Source organism: Suillus subaureus (genome assembly GCF_016647635.1).
Source record: "Suillus subaureus strain MN1 chromosome Unknown BJ212scaffold_11, whole genome shotgun sequence".
NCBI classification, from domain to species: Eukaryota; Fungi; Basidiomycota; class Agaricomycetes; order Boletales; family Suillaceae; genus Suillus; species Suillus subaureus.
The window spans coordinates 989,722-1,008,031 of NW_024538567.1; the positions used below are offsets into that span (position 1 = coordinate 989,722).

At 49.6% G+C, this 18,310-nt stretch overlaps 6 protein-coding genes across 6 annotated transcripts; 2 read left to right on the top strand and 4 right to left on the bottom strand.

Moving 5' to 3' along the window:
- Positions 1-152: 152 nt before the first annotated feature.
- BJ212DRAFT_1446459 (uncharacterized protein) lies at positions 153-2,418 on the top strand (the record flags this gene model as incomplete). The annotated part of the gene is made up of 7 exons (XM_041338251.1): positions 153-824; positions 860-995; positions 1,058-1,074; positions 1,126-1,344; positions 1,400-1,431; positions 1,486-1,577; positions 2,381-2,418. 7 exons carry the CDS (start codon positions 153-155, stop codon positions 2,416-2,418), a joined length of 1,206 nt encoding a protein of 401 aa, XP_041194591.1.
- Positions 2,419-3,426: 1,008 nt separating this feature from the next.
- On the bottom strand, positions 3,427-5,165 carry BJ212DRAFT_1460192 (HAD-like protein). Its single transcript, XM_041338907.1, has 3 exons — positions 4,733-5,165; positions 4,024-4,678; positions 3,427-3,973 (listed from the first exon to the last, which is right to left on the bottom strand). The coding sequence occupies exons 1-3, from the start codon at positions 4,775-4,777 to the stop codon at positions 3,639-3,641; spliced, it is 1,035 nt and encodes a 344-aa protein (XP_041194592.1). The 5' UTR covers positions 4,778-5,165; the 3' UTR covers positions 3,427-3,638.
- Positions 5,166-8,766: 3,601 nt separating this feature from the next.
- On the bottom strand, positions 8,767-12,199 carry BJ212DRAFT_106327 (uncharacterized protein). The gene is made up of 4 exons (XM_041328969.1): positions 11,963-12,199; positions 11,583-11,890; positions 9,239-11,528; positions 8,767-9,013 (listed from the first exon to the last, which is right to left on the bottom strand). The coding sequence occupies exons 1-3, from the start codon at positions 12,012-12,014 to the stop codon at positions 9,255-9,257; spliced, it is 2,634 nt and encodes an 877-aa protein (XP_041194593.1). The 5' UTR covers positions 12,015-12,199; the 3' UTR covers positions 8,767-9,013; positions 9,239-9,254.
- Position 12,200: 1 nt separating this feature from the next.
- Positions 12,201-12,991, bottom strand: BJ212DRAFT_106326 (uncharacterized protein). Its single transcript, XM_041328968.1, has one exon. It carries the CDS (start codon positions 12,839-12,841, stop codon positions 12,359-12,361), a length of 483 nt encoding a protein of 160 aa, XP_041194594.1. The 5' UTR covers positions 12,842-12,991; the 3' UTR covers positions 12,201-12,358.
- A 33-nt stretch (positions 12,992-13,024) lies between these two features.
- Positions 13,025-16,703, top strand: BJ212DRAFT_1497773 (CHAT domain-containing protein; the record flags this gene model as incomplete). The annotated part of the gene is made up of 3 exons (XM_041341551.1): positions 13,025-13,337; positions 13,389-14,621; positions 14,814-16,703. The coding sequence occupies exons 1-3, from the start codon at positions 13,299-13,301 to the stop codon at positions 16,701-16,703; spliced, it is 3,162 nt and encodes a 1,053-aa protein (XP_041194595.1). The 5' UTR covers positions 13,025-13,298.
- A 62-nt stretch (positions 16,704-16,765) lies between these two features.
- BJ212DRAFT_1268830 (eukaryotic rRNA processing protein EBP2-domain-containing protein) lies at positions 16,766-17,968 on the bottom strand (the record flags this gene model as incomplete). The annotated part of the gene is made up of 4 exons (XM_041330755.1): positions 16,766-17,094; positions 17,144-17,433; positions 17,487-17,617; positions 17,675-17,968. 4 exons carry the CDS (start codon positions 17,966-17,968, stop codon positions 16,766-16,768), a joined length of 1,044 nt encoding a protein of 347 aa, XP_041194596.1.
- Between the last annotated feature and the right edge of the window lie 342 nt (positions 17,969-18,310).

Here is an 18,310-nt window from a genome sequence, read left to right on the forward strand (position 1 = left end):
AAGAATTTTTTCCAGTGTTTATTGAACCATATCATGATCCCCCAAAAACTCTTCCTTCCCAACCCAGTTGAACGACCCCGAAGTTCGTGTAGCCAGCCCTTCCTCTGGTCGTCCTTGACGTCCTCTCACCAACCCCGGCTTGACGTTGTCCAATGGTTTCTGACCCCGCTTGCATAACCGACCTGCCGCTTGAAGTATTAGAGCACATTCTGGTTATTTCGGACCCCATTGACGTCGCAAGTACAACCCAAGTGTGTCGACTCCTCCGCGGGCTCGTCTACTCTGCCGGTGATGAGCATTTCTGGCGAGCTCTTTACTTGGCGCAACCATTTGATGACCCCCGTGAGGCGGTCACCTACCTCGGCAAACGCCGGACTGACATCAAATGGAGGGAGGAACTACAACGCATCATTCGCGCAAGGACAGTCGTGAATGATGTTACTGTCTGTCGACCAGATGAAAGATGTCAGGTGCTACGAACCCTGCTTGACATGGTGACCAACGTACCGCCTCTACCTTCCTCTGAGAGCGAGCCGACGTCCCGTAATGTGTTGTGGATGCAGGCGCTCTTGCAGGACGGCGCGTTCCTAGATCTGGAAAGCCATTCGCATGAAGAAGAACAGCTGCGCGCACGCTTGCACACATGGTTTGGGCTGACTGACATAGACGCTTTGCCAACGAAGAGAGTAGTATCCCGAGCGTATGTGTACAGTCAGCGCAACTACCAGTCCTCAAACAGCTTTGGGCCTTTTATGCAAGATGGGAGTGGAGTAGTCAATTGGGTGCATATGCAGAAGCTCGCACACGTCTTCGCTAGCGCGTTGGTGGAGAGGGAGGAGATGAAGGACTTGCTTTTGAGGGTTGCTCTCTGAGCCTGACTTTCTGTCAGGCTGTCATACCACCCAGCCTGAATATGAACCGCGAGACTGATTGGGCTGGCGTCGAAGGCTTGTGGCACATCTCTTATTGTTTCATGGATCATCGGGAGTTACTAAGTAAGCCATCAATGTTCTTGTTCTTCAATTTGTCTCTGACGTGGCACATTGCTCCCGTTCAGTTTACAACGATCCCAATGTATGTTCTTATTGCCTGTAATTATTGTCCCATCTGACGGAAATTTTACAGATACCAGAGGACGAGCCACTTGATCTCACTATATTCGAAGAGGGAGAGTTACAAGAGACATTCAGTGCAATAGACATATTTTTCCGCGTGATCAATGTCGAGGAAGACCCGGATCACCCGGCACGGCCCATAATCAACTACGTAGGAGAGATGGATGGCAATTTCTCCATCGTCGGCTACGTCAAACTCACGCCTGACAACCAGATACGATGGCACTTTGTAAGTTTCACCAGTCAAGTCAATTTGTTCTTGCTGACGCCGAGACCGGGTACAGGTCGCTGGTAACGGAGACCAGCCAGTGTGGTGGTATGGTCCTCGCGCTTACTGTTCATCATTTGGTAACCACATACTCTAAAACAGGGGTGAAGCGATTGTTATGGGCAACATCCGTTCTCAATATGGAGTTCTTGGAGCTTGGTCTACGACCTTGCATGATCTACAGGATCCTATTGGTGTGTACAGATTATCTTCAGGTCAATCTCTCACATCAGCTACTAATACCCGACCTCAGGTCCATTCTGGATGCAGTGCCAGCATCCCATTGAAGACTAACCCCTACTGTTCTCACCTTCGATCATCCGACGCCCCTTTTTATCCATGTTTTCATTGGGAGTGACTGCTACAAATCCAGTCGCAAATGTTGTACATAGTATGTGTTATTTGTTTTTTTTTTCTGGGACACGCGGAATCTATAGATCAACATGTAATATTGACATTGATCGAACACGTTGGGTTGCCGACTTGGAATTGATTATGATCACGAGTCATTCCTTTAGTTAGGAACGCACAGGAATGCAGATGTGCCTGTGGTGAGAGTGAGCAAATGATGATCAGTGGCGTTGGTCAATTTACAGATGGGCCTTCCTTCGATTTGGATAGAGAGACCAGTAGAGTTGTTCTACAAGATGTTTTACTGGTACTAACTACATGTGTACTCTTTGCTTTATGGCGTAACATAGTTTCCTCTAATGAATTCAATGAACCACGTGTGCATGTGAGCGCTTGAGCGTCTGCCAAGCGCCTGATAATCCTAGACACCATACCATAGAAGGAAGACTGCGCAACGCTTCTTAACTGATAACAAACTGATAAGACCCTTCACTCGCCACCCCAACCTTAAGCCAACAGATGACAATCTCAGTCCTCATCGTCTGCCTCGGCAACATCTGCCGCTCTCCAATGGGAGAAGCCGTACTCCGCAACGAAGCCCTCAAACGCGGCATCACCGATATCCACGTTGACAGCGCCGGCACAGCTGCAGCACATATCGGGGAAGATCCCGACGAACGGTGAGTAAGCACCTGTACTCTCGTATGATCCCACCGGACTATCGTAAACCGTAGGACTATCGAAGTATGCGGCATGGTATGCTCCTTTCCTCACCCAGCATCTTAATATGTAGGAGTACTATCACTGTGCCACCTGCAGAAAGACGTTCCTATATCCCACTCTGCGCGACAAGTCCGCGCTTCGGATTTCACATCCTTTGACTACATACTCGCAGCTGATGGTTCTAACTTGCGTGCGTTGGAGCGACATGTCGGTCATAGTAAAGGATCGAAAGCGATAGTGAAGCTTTGGGGCTCTTACCTGCCAGATAACAAGCCGATTCAGGATCCGTATTATGGGGGATTGGTGAGTGTCTCATTGTCATCATTAAGAGAGAATTGGTCTCAGAAATGGCGCGTGCAGGATGGGTTCACGGAGGTCTATGAGCAGTGCGTCAAGCTTTCAAATGCGTTTTTGGATGAGGTCGCTGCTAGTGGGAAGAAGAGTTAGAGGCGCGGTCAACGGTTTGATGGATGGAACTGGATAAAGCTTGCTGTCAGAGGGCAGGAACAAGACAGGGAGATACCCACTATAATACCTTTGCTTTGGTACGCTCAAGTCGTAATATCTCAAATTTATTATGTAGCGCTTCATCTTCCAGCCTGATGCCGACTTCATCGGTTTCCGTTAAACAGTATTTTGCGATTTGATCTCGTGGAGGCTTCTGGTCTTCTTCCATCAATCGGGACTGAGATCTCCAAGTCCGACGGTGTTGGTGTACAAGACTCTACTTATTGGTAGTACTTACAATTTGGAATAGGAGATTTCCAGCGAGTTGTGCGCAGTGCAATTCAGGAGTTCAAAACGCATCCACCCACTTATCCACCAGTAGTATGCAGTAGTGCTAGGATTCGATGAAAACGTAGCCTTCTTCACCGAGGACCAGTACCTTGCAAAGGTAAAGAGATTGAAATCGAAATTGCTATCATCCAGTACTATTCACGATCAGTCCCTCGAATCTGATATGATGTTGTCGTCGAACTGGAGTGCGTGCGGCGCCGCTAGATTGAGAATTCTATTCGAAATTACAAGAGTATTCAAGTACTCTGTACGTGTACAAGCATCCCGAAGTGGAGTGCAGATCTGAATAAGAATCATGTCGTACAGATGGAAATAAAAAGGGAAGATGGTAGCGCGGCCTTTCCACTGAAGGAAAGTCAAGATAGGGATACAGTCGAGAATAATCATAGCTGCACGGTGAACTTCAGTCTGCCGTCCGCACACGGCTCGCACTTCACTTTCTCCATGTTTTCCACCAAAAAGTGGGCACCAGCGTTCTCGATCTGCCTCCTCTCATGGCTGGTACACACGGCGATTACAGTGGCACCGCTAGCCACACCTGCGCGGATCCCACTTGGGGAGTCCTCGAACACGACACAGTTTTTCGCAGAAAAACCGAGTTCGCTGGCAGCGAGAAGGAATGGGTCTGGGGCAGGCTTGCCAGCCTTGAGACGCTTGTCATCTGCAGTAATGGTTATCTTGGGCGGGGTAATGCCAACGCGAGTCATGCAACCATATGCTATAGTGATGATAAGTATTATACTTGATCGCAAATAGAAATCCACATACCATATGTTTTTGCACCAGAGGTGGCGACGGCGTAACGGCCTTCGGGAATGGAACTTATCATTCTCTTCACACCGGGCAAAATCCGGACTGAGCGATCAACACTTGCTGCTTCCTGTTGCCAAGCCTCGAGGACGTGCTTCTTCTGATTCGCCTCGAACATGACGATGTCATGTTGATCTTCCTCCATGATGGAGTCCTCGAATTGGGGACCCTGACCGTAGACGGAAGCTTCGGGTACAACCGACATAGTCAGCATGTTATTCAGCTTGCTGGCAAATGATGGCCGGCGGGGTGAAACGAATGATGATGCACGAGAAGAAGGGGCTGAACTACTTGGGGAAATGGAAAGATCAGGGGTCGCGTAACCGGAGCTAAGAGGGGAATTCAAGAACGGCGAGCTCGTAGGAGAGCTGGGCTGGGAGCCGGGTCCGTGCATGTTGTAAGCATCGGCGAAGAAGAGAATGGTGTTCTCGAAATTTTGAACCTCATCGTCCATCTCATGTGCCTTGATATGCGGCTTAAATTGGGCGAGATTGTCGACGGCGCGCTTGCCGTGGGTTGCGGCAATAACGTAAGCGGGGTCTTGACCAATGTCTTTGGCGACTTTACCCCAAGCTGCCTCGACAGCTGCAATAGAGTCTGTGAGGGTACCGTCCTGTAATGCACTGGCCGAGTTAGATTTGGAATCCCAATGAAAGAAAATACACACCATGTCGAACAAGACAGCGTCGACGTAGAATGTGTGAGATGACATTATGATTTCGTTCAAGAAGGTGATGGTTATGAGTCTATGAGGAGGGTGGGTATCGAGGTATACCGAGACAAGGTATGAAAGGCTGAAGTGAAGGGGCTAATGACTTGACTTTTAGTCGACTGTTGACCCCATCTTATATACTTTCGCATCTCCTTGTGACGTCAAGGGATAAAAAAATTACTAGAAGCTGCAGCAGTGGAGTTGCCTTGACAGAGAAGATTGCCAATTTCACACCACACTAAGAGATGGTGCCCGTTTCATCACGGTAGTGTCCTAAGTTCATTGACAGTTGCCGAATACCGGACATGTACGACTGGGCTTGGGTAGGACGACAAGGGACAGCGGTTCCAAAAGGGTGAAGTGAACTTGAAGAGTTGCCTAATTAGGGAGATATTTGTGATCGATAAAGAATCAATGTTGCGCCCCCGGGTATACATACAAAAAATTGGGACCTTTACTTCCAGATTAGGTCAACTAACGTGACACATCTTGTCATTCGTCACGGCCCTCCGGGCAACCCAGGACCCGTAATTATTTCTTTCTCGTCGCATTCCACATTCAAACTAATTCATATCATATATTGATCTCATCATATCTTTACGGCCGCTACGTGAAATTTATCTTCCTACCAATGTCTTCTATTGTCAGGGAGTTCCCCATCGGACACATCCAGTGAAACGGGAGGCACGAGCGAACACAATGACGCTCCACATACAATCATAGCTCTGTATCACGACAAGTCTCTGAGACAGACATGTCATATTGATATATATTTCGTGCTCTGAACGTGAAACCCCAAGGGCTACCATTGGTAGTTATCGTTACGGTAGGTTTCCTCAGTTTCCACAATGATCGTATCTCCTTTATCAATTCAAGTTGCCTATCATTTCACATCATGCGACCTCATGGGAGACATGAAAGGAGTCTGAGCCGCGTAATTGCACTGGCTCCCGCACGCTCACTGTTTGTGGCCTGAAAGCAGTGCATTTTCGCGAAGTCTATCTATATTTGTTACATTTATTTCCGTGCGGGCCGTGCTGTATCTGTCTCTGCATCGGGACAACTAACGTGGTGACATCCCTTATCACTCCTCATCGACGCGCTCAGCAGCGCCTCCAGATAATGATTACAGGTGACTAGCGAACCGATAAGGTCGCTCTAATTACGCTGGTCATCTACTTAGTCTGGTGTCAACTGATTTGGTCAACGTTCCCTAACGGATTCTGAAGATCCACTTCCGAGGAGTTCGACTTCGTGCTACAGCATCACCACTTTCGCCACGATATATCCCATTGTTCGCGAGAACCTGATGTAGCCAAGTGTTCTCACATGTGATTTCAAACCATGTAACTAGTTGGATTGGTCCACCGTGGCAGGACTGGCAGAATCCTTCAGGACCCTCGTTCAAAAGGTTCGCAAATCTCTTTCTTTGTGCCTAACGGCATAAACATTGCCTATCTAATAGCGCGCGCGTAGGGGAAGCAATTCGTCAAACACGTATCTCTGCTTGCGTCAGATGCGCCCAGTCAGCTTCGCTCCTCTCGGTAAGTAGCTCGATTTGACTGTTTCGCGAAGATGCAATCGGACCCTGTTGCCACTCCAAACGGAACTTTATCTGTCTACAAGAAAGATCTGGACATATCCAGTTACTCGCTTTCACGTCATCCATTCGTGTATTCATGAGCTGTGACGTTTCTCTTGTGGAGCACTAATACTACGGTCTCTCTCTTGGAAGCGGGAGAGTCATTGACGTCATGTGAATTAATTGGGAGCTCGTGTATGAATCATGGTGGCAGTGACGATAAGTACTGACTTCGTCGTTCGCCAGTCACAAATATGCGCTCTCCACCCAAAAGCAATCAAACCTGATCAATCAACAGTAAAGTTCCGCGATAAGCACTGTCCGGCTCTTTCAGCCAGCCGCAAAAACGCGCTCTCCACCCATGAATCGGTCAAACCGTCAATCGGCTTCGAAGGTAGCGATAAGAAACGTCTGTGTCTTCCAGCCTGGACCACTCGCAAAAACGTAACAAAGCAGTCAAATTGTCAATCAACTTCGTGTGTCAGTGAGATGATCTTCCAGACAGTTGAAAAAAAATGCGCTCTTACCCATAAAGCAGTCCCAACGCCGAAGGTCGGCAATCGCATTAAAACCGATGTTCTTGATGCGACAACTCGAAGGAACTTGCTGGGGTCTTTGGAACTAGATCTGCAGGGATCCGAGCTTCACTGGGCGGGGTAGCGGACAGAGAACCAGCCGCACAACCGGAATTGGTGTTCACCGACCCCTGTAAACCAGCAAGCTGGGAACATCAATGCTTTCTGCCGTTCTGATCGACATTTTCATTCTTCTCCTGTCCCGGAAACTTGGAATAGGAGAACATGCACGTTTGCTTGCGAATGTGGTGTGTGATTCGGCATTAAAGGATATTCAATACATGCGTAACTTGTGTGTAACTGTAATTAGTAGCATAGTACGTGGAGTTAAAGCACAAGGTCTTGAACCATAAACATTCCCAAGACTAGCCGATCAGGAGCGCTTTTTGTCTGATATCTGGGAGTTGAGAAGGACGTCGAATATATTTTTGGGAGGACGGATATCTTTAGCCGAGGAGCGCCTGAACGTGGAATAGCCCCAACGGCCACTATACATAGCTGAGCCACTGAGGAGCAGATAATAACATATATTGTGTCCCGGAGGCTTCGACCTATCATAGAAGTTCAGTGTGATATACTTTACGATCCACCAACTGTTGAAAAATAAGATACAGCTGAAATGCAGCTGGATCGATCTGACAGGGGATCAGATGTATTTTTAATTACGCGTTTGCATCCACTGAATATGAATATATTCAACTATATATTTACCGTGACCTGTCACTACACCTCACGGATTGTTGTCTAGCGTTTCCAGCTACAGAAGACAATCTGGTAAGTTCGGCCTTGTCAGCTAGCCGTACCATACCTTGTAGAGACAAAGTTCATATCTGTCAAATGGCAGGCTCGTGAACGGCATAGTTCGCGTGCCTGCAGCGAAAAACCCGCACAGAAAGCAGGGGATTCATGCAGTGAGTGGTTGACCCTGCCAATGAGGCCGGAGCTACGCTCAAATTGGGATACCACAAGACCCAAGAATCAAGGCCATCAGCTCAAAGGAGGACAAACAGAGTACATACAATATTGCTGCCCGACAAAGCTTAGCTTGCGATTAATACATAGAAGTTTACGCAGTGACAACTGTGGCTGTCGTGGTTAGGGTTAGAGGACCTTGGGACGCTCAAATTTCACACCCACCAAATACATACAAACATGTTGCGTCGACTGAACGTTTTTATGCTGCATGGAGCGACGGCGGTACCTTGGCCTGCACCGAGATGCGCCCTCGTCGAATGCAAATTTGCTACAACGCTAATAGATGTATTTGCTTTCACAGAGCGCCACCAAACTCTCCCTATATCTGATAGCCTCTATCCGAGCGACTTCTTTGTGAAAGCTCGCGAGCCTCGAAGCAAATACCGAATGGACAATTTTAGCACCGTACTGATACAAGGGCTTGATTCGAGTCTTTCTTTTAAGTCGATGATAAACGAGGACGCCAACCAATTGATCGCTCGGGCCTGATAACCATAAAATAAATTACTAGTGGTGGCAGATGAATAGACACAATATATCAGTATGCAGTCACAACCTACCTATGACAGTCTACCACGAGCAGACAGGGGCGAAGGAGCTCTTTCCGCTGAGCTTCGTGATTGGCTGGGATTTGGAATATGATGTGCTAGACACGGCTCCCACTGGGGCTGTCGCTGTATACGAGCGCTAATCGAAATCCCAGTGGAGCGAAACCAGGCTTGACTGGGGTTTGAAATATGATTATCAGTGCTGGACACGGCTCTCAGTCCGCGGAGTTTGAAATATGACTGCTAAACTACGCCGTCATCGTTCCTAACCCATCAACGAAGTGCATTGGGAGAATAGCACAAGCGTAGCATTCAAAACAACTCAACTAATTCACAATATGCATTTGGCCAATCAGGATAAAATTAGGAAGCTCTACGATAATCTTCAAGAATACCAGTAGTGTTTCGACGGAGGACGTATCATATTCGTGCATGGTATACTCGTAGCCAAGGACATAAGAACTTACGTGCAGTGTAAGGCACATTGTATAACAAGACAAGATAAACAAACAGCGAGAAGAGGAGAGACAGCAGACAAAAAAATCAATCGGAGAGCCTGCCAGGGCAAGGGTATGGGACCAAGAATAAAGTTAATGAGAGGAGGAATCGGGCAATGCTCGCGGAAAGAGTCCATGTAGTCGATATGAGTGCCGGGGATATAATGCACAAATGGCGGAAAAGAAAAGATTACAACCCAGAATTCTTTCCCAGTCATCAGTAAGTAGTCACCAACAGTTGTCAATTGGACTTACTTTAGAAAGAGGCGGGGAAACACACGCACAATGACCCTACAATCGCTATGCAAACACCTCAGTCACAGTCCGTCGCCTCTCCCGCCTTTGCGAAGGTATAGTGACGGTGCGTGACTGAGGACCCCCATTGTCACCTTCCCTTTCGTCACGAATACTGTCCAATGACATACGAGCTGCTCGTACACCAAGCGTCCGCCGGCGAGTATCTCGCTCCGTCTCTGAACCAGAAAGTGGAGAACGGACTTGAGCAGGCGAAGGTGCCGGAGGAACATCTGCGTCTTCTGCAGTGTTAGAAGAGGAGGTAGTGGCCTTCCTGCGTGCCTCGTCCCGTATGTGTTGTTGTTGTAGCGCAGATAGTGATACTTCAGAAGGACGCGAGAAGGTTACAGACGAACGAACGGAGTCTTTGGAGTCGGCGCGGGTTAGAGGGAAAGTTGAGTTTTCAGGGGAGTTAGATACCGTATGGGTAGTTACAGCGGTAGTCGGATTGGCGAATGGCAGGGGAAGCCCTCGGATAGTAGCAGTGGATGTGGCAGATGGTTTGCGATGGTTGCTTTTATCCAGTAAACTGCTCGTCGACCTGCCCATAAGCGATTCAGAAGGCAAGGTGGGGAGAGGAGGGGGGATGGCAAGAGATGGAAGTGGTTTTTGGTGGCCCGCAGGCACACCCCGAGCAGCAGGGGTTGGTGAGGGCTCATACTCCAGGGAAAGATCAACAATATCGGATGAAATATTATAAGAAGCGAGTGCATTTGACGTCATTTGATGATCACGCTGTTCTCGCGGTGTGAAAAGCCTACGCGTAGCAGACAGCGGCAGCGGAGGGAGAGGAAAGGAATTGCGTGACGAATAGGGCTGATCCTGATCTGGGTCACGGTCTCTTGACGAAGGCGGCCGTGCGACAACTCCTTCACCGTGGCCAGTTAGCCTTCTAGACAAGTCAGCAGTGGGGGCAGAAGGCTCCCAACTCTGTCTTGACTCCACACTCCTCCTTCCATCCTGTCGACTTCTATCACTGCTCCTATCTATTTCGGGTGTTCGGCGGGAAACGTCATCACTAGGGCCGCTTCTCGAGTGCTGTGGTCCGGGATCATTCAAAGCACCAGCGGATGCCTCCTTCACAATTTTGCCGACTCCAAGTAAAAACCCTGTGATCGTTCGGACGACTTCGTCGCTCACACGCAGGCTCTCGCGATACTCCCCTCCCACCCTCCTCCAGATTTCACCCGTGGGTATCTCGCCCGATCTCTCATCATCCATTTCGGCCTCAATCTGTTGCTCTAGCGCTCGATTTGTACCCGTTCTCAACAACGCATTCAACTTCTCGGAAGCAAGAACGATGGTCTCTGCGCTGCGGAACAGATCTGGCACAGACGTAGACTGATTTGGCAGACGGGACAAAATGTTCTCGAACATGGTCAAAGACTCTAGCATGAGCTTAGTATGCTCCGCAGTCTGTTGGTGGCTGTGAAGACTAGAAACCGACCCGTTCCCAAGAGGTGTCATTGCGGTATGACGTCGAGTAAGTGTGCCGCTACGTGATCTGTCTGGTGGTGTTGGTACTGCTGGGACTTGTTGAGGAGGAAGCGGACGGATGCCAGGCGATTCCCCCGAAGGTTGTCGCTCAATGCCCGAGTATTGCCGTCTGGAGCGGGGCAAAAATGCCGCGCCCCTCCCAGCACTTCCATCCTCCCCATGATAGAACTCTGCCATCGAGGTTGCTGGCCTTGAAGAAGCTGTGCGCCCCCCTCTCGAATCTCGTTCAACCAAAAGTGCAGATGATGCTCTGCTCGGATCTGACGACAGATGTGGCCTTGTGAAGGGACCTGCACCTTCACTGAGTCGCGCGCTACTCGAGCCACTTGCCCGACTCCTGTCATCCGTCGCTCTATCTTCATCCTCCCACTCGACGGTTCGACGGGTGTTAGAGCCAGCCGTCCGTGTGCGACGTAAAGGAACATGCGAGTCATTGCTGTGCGCAAAGACGTCATCGTTCGCCTGGGTCCCGTTCCGCATACCTATGCCAGCAGCACGTAGGCCTTCACCAACCAGACGTCCTCCAGCTCCCAGGGTGCTTTCGGCGCTGCCGCCGCGTTGTGTTTGTTTGCGACCAGAATCTGGAAGGCTGGGAACATCGTCCGATAGCCAACGCGTTTGGTGGCGGCGTGTTAGTTCGCGAACGGTTGATGAACGGTTGGCACGAGCACCGCGTGGCGAGTATTGAGGATTGGGATTTGCGTACGAAGAAGTTCTGCGAGAGGTGTTGGCATTGCTATCCTGATGCGAGTTGTGAAGTGGTGTCATAGGCTCAAGGGAAGTCTGTGAAGTCTGTCTGTCAGCGGGAGTCAAGGAAACGACAATAAATTGTGTTACCCTGCCATCCGAAGTACGGGCTCGATCACCGTCTCTGAATTCCCTTGGAAGCGGTTGCCGCGAACGTCGGTTAACGCTACCTGTACCTGTTGGACTCCGTCGTGAAGATGCTACGGCAGCTAGCGCAGCGCTCGTCACGTCGTAAGATGCGTCATCTCTATGCACAGATAATGCACTGGCGATAGATACTCGTTTCCGAGGAGTATGCGAGGGCGCAGGAGAAGATTGTCGAGATCTAATCGGTGAGGCAGGAGCAGATGTGCGGCGCTCTCTTGTACTAGTGCTTGGAGGAGGCGTTGATAAACGTTCTGGAGATGAAGAGCCATAGGAGCGAGAATTGGAATGCGAACTAGAGTACGAGGGAGTTGGAGCACGCTGACTTTCACGTTCTGTTTCAGAGCCAGAAAGTGCTCTATCATACTGTCTTGTCATAGGGGCAGAATGCGAGTGGGAATGGGAGGAAATTCGGGAGGCTGCAGAAGAGGAAGATGAGGACGAGGATGCATGGATAGGAGGAAGCGGGGATCGAGATGCACGGGAAGTTGCACGGGAAACTGCAGGGGACGGAGTGCTTAGATGGGAAAAGGAAGAAAGCTTGTTCAAAGCCTGTGTTAAGAAGAATCAAAGGTAGCAAGGTCAGATAGCATATTTCCAGGTATAAAACATGGAAAGTCGCGAGGACGAAAAGGTGAGGTTAGAGTTGTTGCAATTCAAATTACGACAATAACATACAACACGTGCAAGTTACCAAGGGTAGGCTTCAATTAGAATGAGCGTCAAGGAACCAAAGGAGCACGTACCATGCGGTTGCGCTCAGCAAGGCTTTTAACTCGTTGCAAGGCCACGAGGTTCTCGTTAGGAATCTTTACTGAATGACTACGGTCAAGGCGAGCGGTGTCATCTTCTTCATTTGAATAATCATTTTCGTCGTCGTCATCGTCGTCAATATTTCTGGAAGATTTTGCGGGTGTGCTGGGTGTGTCATAATTACGGTGGGTCATGTTTACGCTGCTGGCATACGAGGCAGGTCGCTGGCGTAGACTGCCCGCGGTTGCACTCTTGTTGTCACCTGTTGAACCGCTTCCCGTTGAATTGGTTGCGGGTGGTGAAGGAAGACCAGATGAACTTGACACTGCAACTGGGCTTTCTGGAGGCTCAGGAAAGTCAGGAAAGATCTGCTCCTTGGGTGGTAACGATCCCAGGAAGATGGCGGACAAAGGACGCCTCGAAGAAGAAGAAATGAGTGGGCGCGGCGTCATCACAGCCTGAGAGGCTAATCATCAACCACAAAGAGAAAATAAAAGAAACTTGAGAGCGTCCTCGCTGTGGAGAACAGCGAGCGGAAATTAGTGATAAGGCGAACTCGACGCCTTGGGCAGTGAAGACAAAGCAGATGGTCCAAGGGAAACAGTCGTGGGAATTTAAGGAACATACTTATGTCTCGATACCGAAGTCCGAACTAACGTTGCCGCGACAGCCATACGGTATACTCCAACTCTATCGTTGCCACAAAAACTCCAAGACGGTTTAGCTGATCACACTCAAGTGAACCGTCACAGACGACGAAGTAGACGCACATCTGTACATAGTCAGGGTCACATTAAATGCAGAGAGATGCGTCTGATCTTGCAGAAGTTCAGAATTAATACTACGTAAGTCAAATTTAAGTGCCCTGAGCTCAACCCGGCCGGGTCCGTAGTACCGTTAGCCTCGCTGATGACCATCTCTGAGATGGCGAACACCGAAGATGATGATGTGAGTGGACGTGATCTAAACCGCCTGAAACTGATTACAATGTCCCGTTAGCCTGTTCGAGATCATACCGCCATTGGAGACGAGCTGTATACCCTGTTTGGAGATCAGGGTGATCTGCAAGCCCTTCAGCTAGCTATTGGTCATTACAACGCAGCCCTCACTGAAGATGTCCTTGACTCTCAATGCAGCAGAAGTAACCAACTTTTGAAGCTGGGTACTGCACTGTCTCGGCGTTTCGATCTCGTTGGTGATACTGCCGACTTGGACATTGCCATCGATTGTCACCGTGTGGCCATTGACCTTCAAACGCCAGACAGTCCTGATGTCCCCATCATGCACGTCAAGCATGCTCAAATGCTCATGAAGCGCTTTGGGCTCCACGCAAACCAACCAGACCTTGATCTCGCAATTGAGCAATATGCATGTGTCTCCGATCAAACCGATCCTACACATAAAGCATGGCTGGTTGCCCTCGCCGATACACTGGTCACTCGCTTCTCTCATCAGGGGAACGTCAGAGACCTCAGCCAAGCTATTCACCTATATGAGTCTGTAGTCAACTTCGATGCATCCAACGCACCCACTTTTGTGCTTGGGAATCTATCCCTCGCGCATTTCTTTCGCTACCAACAGGAAGGTGACGCTCCAGATCTCACATCATCCATTGCCTACTCTACAGCAGCTCTCGATAAGATATCCTCCGAAGATCAAAACCGTTCCGTCCTGCTCAATAACCTTGCGAACGGCTTAATTTCTCGCTTCAAAAAGCTCGGGAGCACTGATGACTTGGAGCAAGCCATCAAGTCCTATGGTTGTGTTGTTGAACTATGTCCAGCGGAGCACAAAGGGCGCCTCCATGCCCTCAGTAATCTCGCGAGTGCAATCATGACCCGTTACGAACTGCAAGCGTCTCTAGCAGACCTTGACATCTCCTTGAGTTACTTTCATGAAGCGCTCGAGATTTGCCCCAGAAACCATCCAGATCGCTCCACATTGCTCGATAACCTTGCGACCACCCTCCGCAAGCGTTTTGAACGCACCGGTGACATAGTTGACTTGGAAACAGCCATCGAAAATCACTATGAAGCACTACATGTCTTGCCGCCGTCTCATCCCCATCGCTCTGATACATTATGCTCGCTTGGGAATGCCCTCCAGTCCCGGTTTGCGTTTCAGGGGGATCCTGATGACCTTGATGCAGCTGTAGACCGCTACAGCGAGGCCCTCCGCCTGCGACCTCCATCACATCCAGAGCGTGCTGATTTGTTAAACAACCTTGCCAACGTCGCTTGCAAACTGTTTAACGAGTGGGAAAACCCACATCATCTCGACCTATGCATCGAGTACTACTCTGAAGCGCTCCAGTTTAGCCCAGAAGGGTATCGTCGGCCGTTGTTGCTTCACAATCTCGCCTCATCTCTTACGACACGTTTCGTGTACCACAATGATGCCAAGGACCTGGACCGGGCATTGGAGCTAGGTGCTTCTGCATTGGAACTACGTGAAGGAGGCAATGACTATAGATTGTCCTCTCATGTGGTGCTAGCTCACGCAAAAGGTCTCAAATACGAACTTGAGGGTGACCCTGCCATGCTTCAAGCTGCATTTCAGCATCTTGACGAGGCACGCAGTATGTGCACTCCTGGCTGTCCGTCCCTTCTCAACATCTGGGAAGAGTATTCCCGTATCCACCTTCGTGCCTACTCCAAGGCGCCGCAATCTACAAACCGCATGGAGGAAGCATTTCGGTACTTTAGAATGGCATCAACTCACACATCCGGGGGTTCGCTGCCAAAATTCGACGTTGCATTACGATGGATTAAAGAAGCGGAGATACACAAGCACTCGTCAGCACTGGATGCCCACCAGATTGCTTTGAGCATGTTCGACCGCCATGTCACGATGATGCCATCCATAGAGTCACGACATCGCATAGTGCGTAAATACGCAGCTTCGTTGGCTGTAGACGCCGCATCGTGTGCTCTCAGACGTGGGCTGGTCACACTCGCCGTGGAGATGCTGGAGCACGGACGAGGTCTTCTATGGACATACCTCGCGCGTTTCCGGACGCCGCTGGATGACTTGCAGAGCGCCGGTGAACATGACTGTCAACTAGCCTCTGAGTTTCTAAGGCTGAGCTCCCTTCTCGAAGACGCAGCCTGTGGTGCTGTGACTGAAGAGGGGTTACACCACTACCGATGTCTCCTCCGGGAATGGGACGGTGTAGTAGATCAGATTCGGCTCGTAGACGGGTTCGGTGACTTTCTTCTCGCACCGAGCTTTTCTAAGCTTAAGGAAGCTGCAAAGAATGGGCCAGTGATCATCACCAATGCCAGCCGATACTCCTGTGATGCAGTAATCGTCCATCACAAGCACGACCCAATCCATATCCCTCTGACTGACATCAACGCATCTGATGTCCTTCGATTGTCTTCCCAGTTCAGGGACATTGCTACCAACCGCGATAGAGGACGTTCCACAGAAAGGCAGCTTACCGAGTTACTACGTCAAATATGGGACACTGTCGTCTTTCCTGTGGTCAAAAAACTAGAATCCTCTCTTCACCTTCCCAAAGGTTCGAGGATATGGTGGTGTCCCACTGGCCGTTTCAATAGCATCCCGCTCCACGCGGCAGGCCCGTTCTCGAGAGGAGAGAAAGGTCTGCCAAATCACTATGTTTCATCGTACACACCAACCCTTTCTGCCCTCCTGCGGTGCCAAAAACCACGTCACGTCATCAACGACAAGACCCCGCCACGGGTTTTGGCGATAGGACAGGCAGCACCCACTGGTGGTTTTGCAAAGCTCGGGACCGTTGATGAAGAACTCGACTCACTTCAAAGCATCTTAGCGCCGGCCATTCCGATGACACGAATGACCGGCGAAGGCGCAACACGCTCAGAGTCCCTCCGCGCTATTCATTCAAGCCCTTGGGTTCACCTTTCCTGCCATGGGAAGCAAGATGTGACTCGCCCTCTCAAGTCATGCTTTGCCATGAGCGACGGACCTCTGATGCTCTTGGACATCGTTCGCGCACCATCCGAATCCGTGCAGTGTTCGGAATTTGCATTCTTGTCGGCGTGCCACACTGCCGCTGGGGATCGTACAACCCCAGACGAAGTTGTGCATCTTGCTGCTGCGATGCAGTTTGCTGGTTTTAGGGGAGTTGTTGGAACTATGTGGGCTGTGGATGACGCTGTCGTGGTCAACATGGTCTCGGCTTTTTATGAAGCCCTCCTCGAAAATTCACCAGAGGGACTAAATTCTGAGCACGCAGCACTGGCTTTGAATACAGCTGCAAAGAGAGTGGATAAAAGTGTTGTTCCACTGGAACAAAGGATTGTATTCATCCATATTGGAGCATGACTAGAAAGATGCTTAGGGAAAACGTACATACCAGCTGAAAGGCTAGATACAGATACACTGTATTATTTACGACTCCTAGAGGCGACACGTTTACTTTTTCCCGGCCTCTTACTACCTCCTGCACCCCCTCGTCCTGCCTTCGGTCTATGTCCTCCCCTTTTTCCTGGTGCAGAATCAAAATCGTCCGTAGAGGATTTGGTATTTTGTTTTGACCTCCGGCCTTGACCACCAAAGCCGAATTTTTGATCGCGTGCATTACGCGCCATCTTCTTCCCACCAGGGCCTTTGGCATGCTTAGCAGGCCTGTCAGCAATGGCATCTTCAACTGCGATATCGAATGCATCGCCACCTGCGCCATCGGCCTCGGCATTTTCCAGGGCACCTTTGCGTTCTACGAGGACATTAGTGAGTTGATTGTCTCAGCAGCAATCAAGACATACTTCTTTTGAGCCCTTTAAGTCGCTCCTCCATGTCCTTTTTACTACGTTCTCTTTCTTTGAGCTTCTCCATCTGCACCTGCTTGCCAAACTTCTTCCCCTCCCTCTCTCTTCTCTTTTCTTCCGACTTCTTGATTCCAGCGCGTTCATCGAGTAACCGTGAACGAAGACGCTCCATGTGGGCGTCAGACTTGACCATCTCTGCAAAATAGTCTGAAGGACGCGTAAAAGGCAGTGAATGAGAGGCAGCAAGCGTGCGGGCAGTATTAGCAGCGTGTAGTGCTTGTTTATAGCTGGATGAAAAAATGAGCTTTAATCAACGAAGCGGAATGGAAAGTACACTGACAACGCAAGCTCGCGATTGAGGTCGTCATCTACATCGACCTCTATTACTTGAGGATACGATATAGCGAGGGTATCTGTCCATGGTAATGATGGGTCGAGCCGAATTGCCTCTCTTATGCGACGAAGAGCAACCTGCGATAGAAAAGTCATGAGCTTCGCATGTCGCTCGATCAATGGATGGACACATACGATGTTGTCGATTTCGACTTTTTGTTTTGGAACCACATCTTCATCAATATAACCGTCTTCGAGATCATCAAGTGCCACCACCTCTTCATGTTCTGAACCATCTGAATCTGCTTCGCTCCCATCCTCAGGATTTTCTTCGTCTTCAACCTCTTCAACCTCTTCCTCCTCCTCGCTGTCACCAGCTGAGCCCTCGTCCAAATCGTCTAAACCATCTTCTCCAAGGAGTTCCATTAGCTTTTGAATTGCCTCCTCATCGTTTTCCTCGCCATCACTTCCACTTCCTTCCTCTTCCATACCCTCGCTTTCTGCGAGGTCGTCGTTTGTATGCGATGGTTTTGCTGCTGAGGGTGGCTTGACTTTTGCAAGCTGCTTTGTGTTTCGTTTCGGCGCAGAGACTTCTGTTTTGGACTTCCGCCTCTTTATACTTGCACCTCTCTTGATATCCCTGGCGTCCGCTGACATGGCAGAAGTGCTGGTCAAGTTATGTACACCAACAAGTTGACGCTATGTAGAAAACCGATAAATTACCATTTGAGGTCCGAGGAACCGATTTTTGAATTTTGATCCGAATGCGGCACATATTATGAGGAACATCTTAGGTGTTGACTTCTACTAACCACAGCTTGGACAATCGAC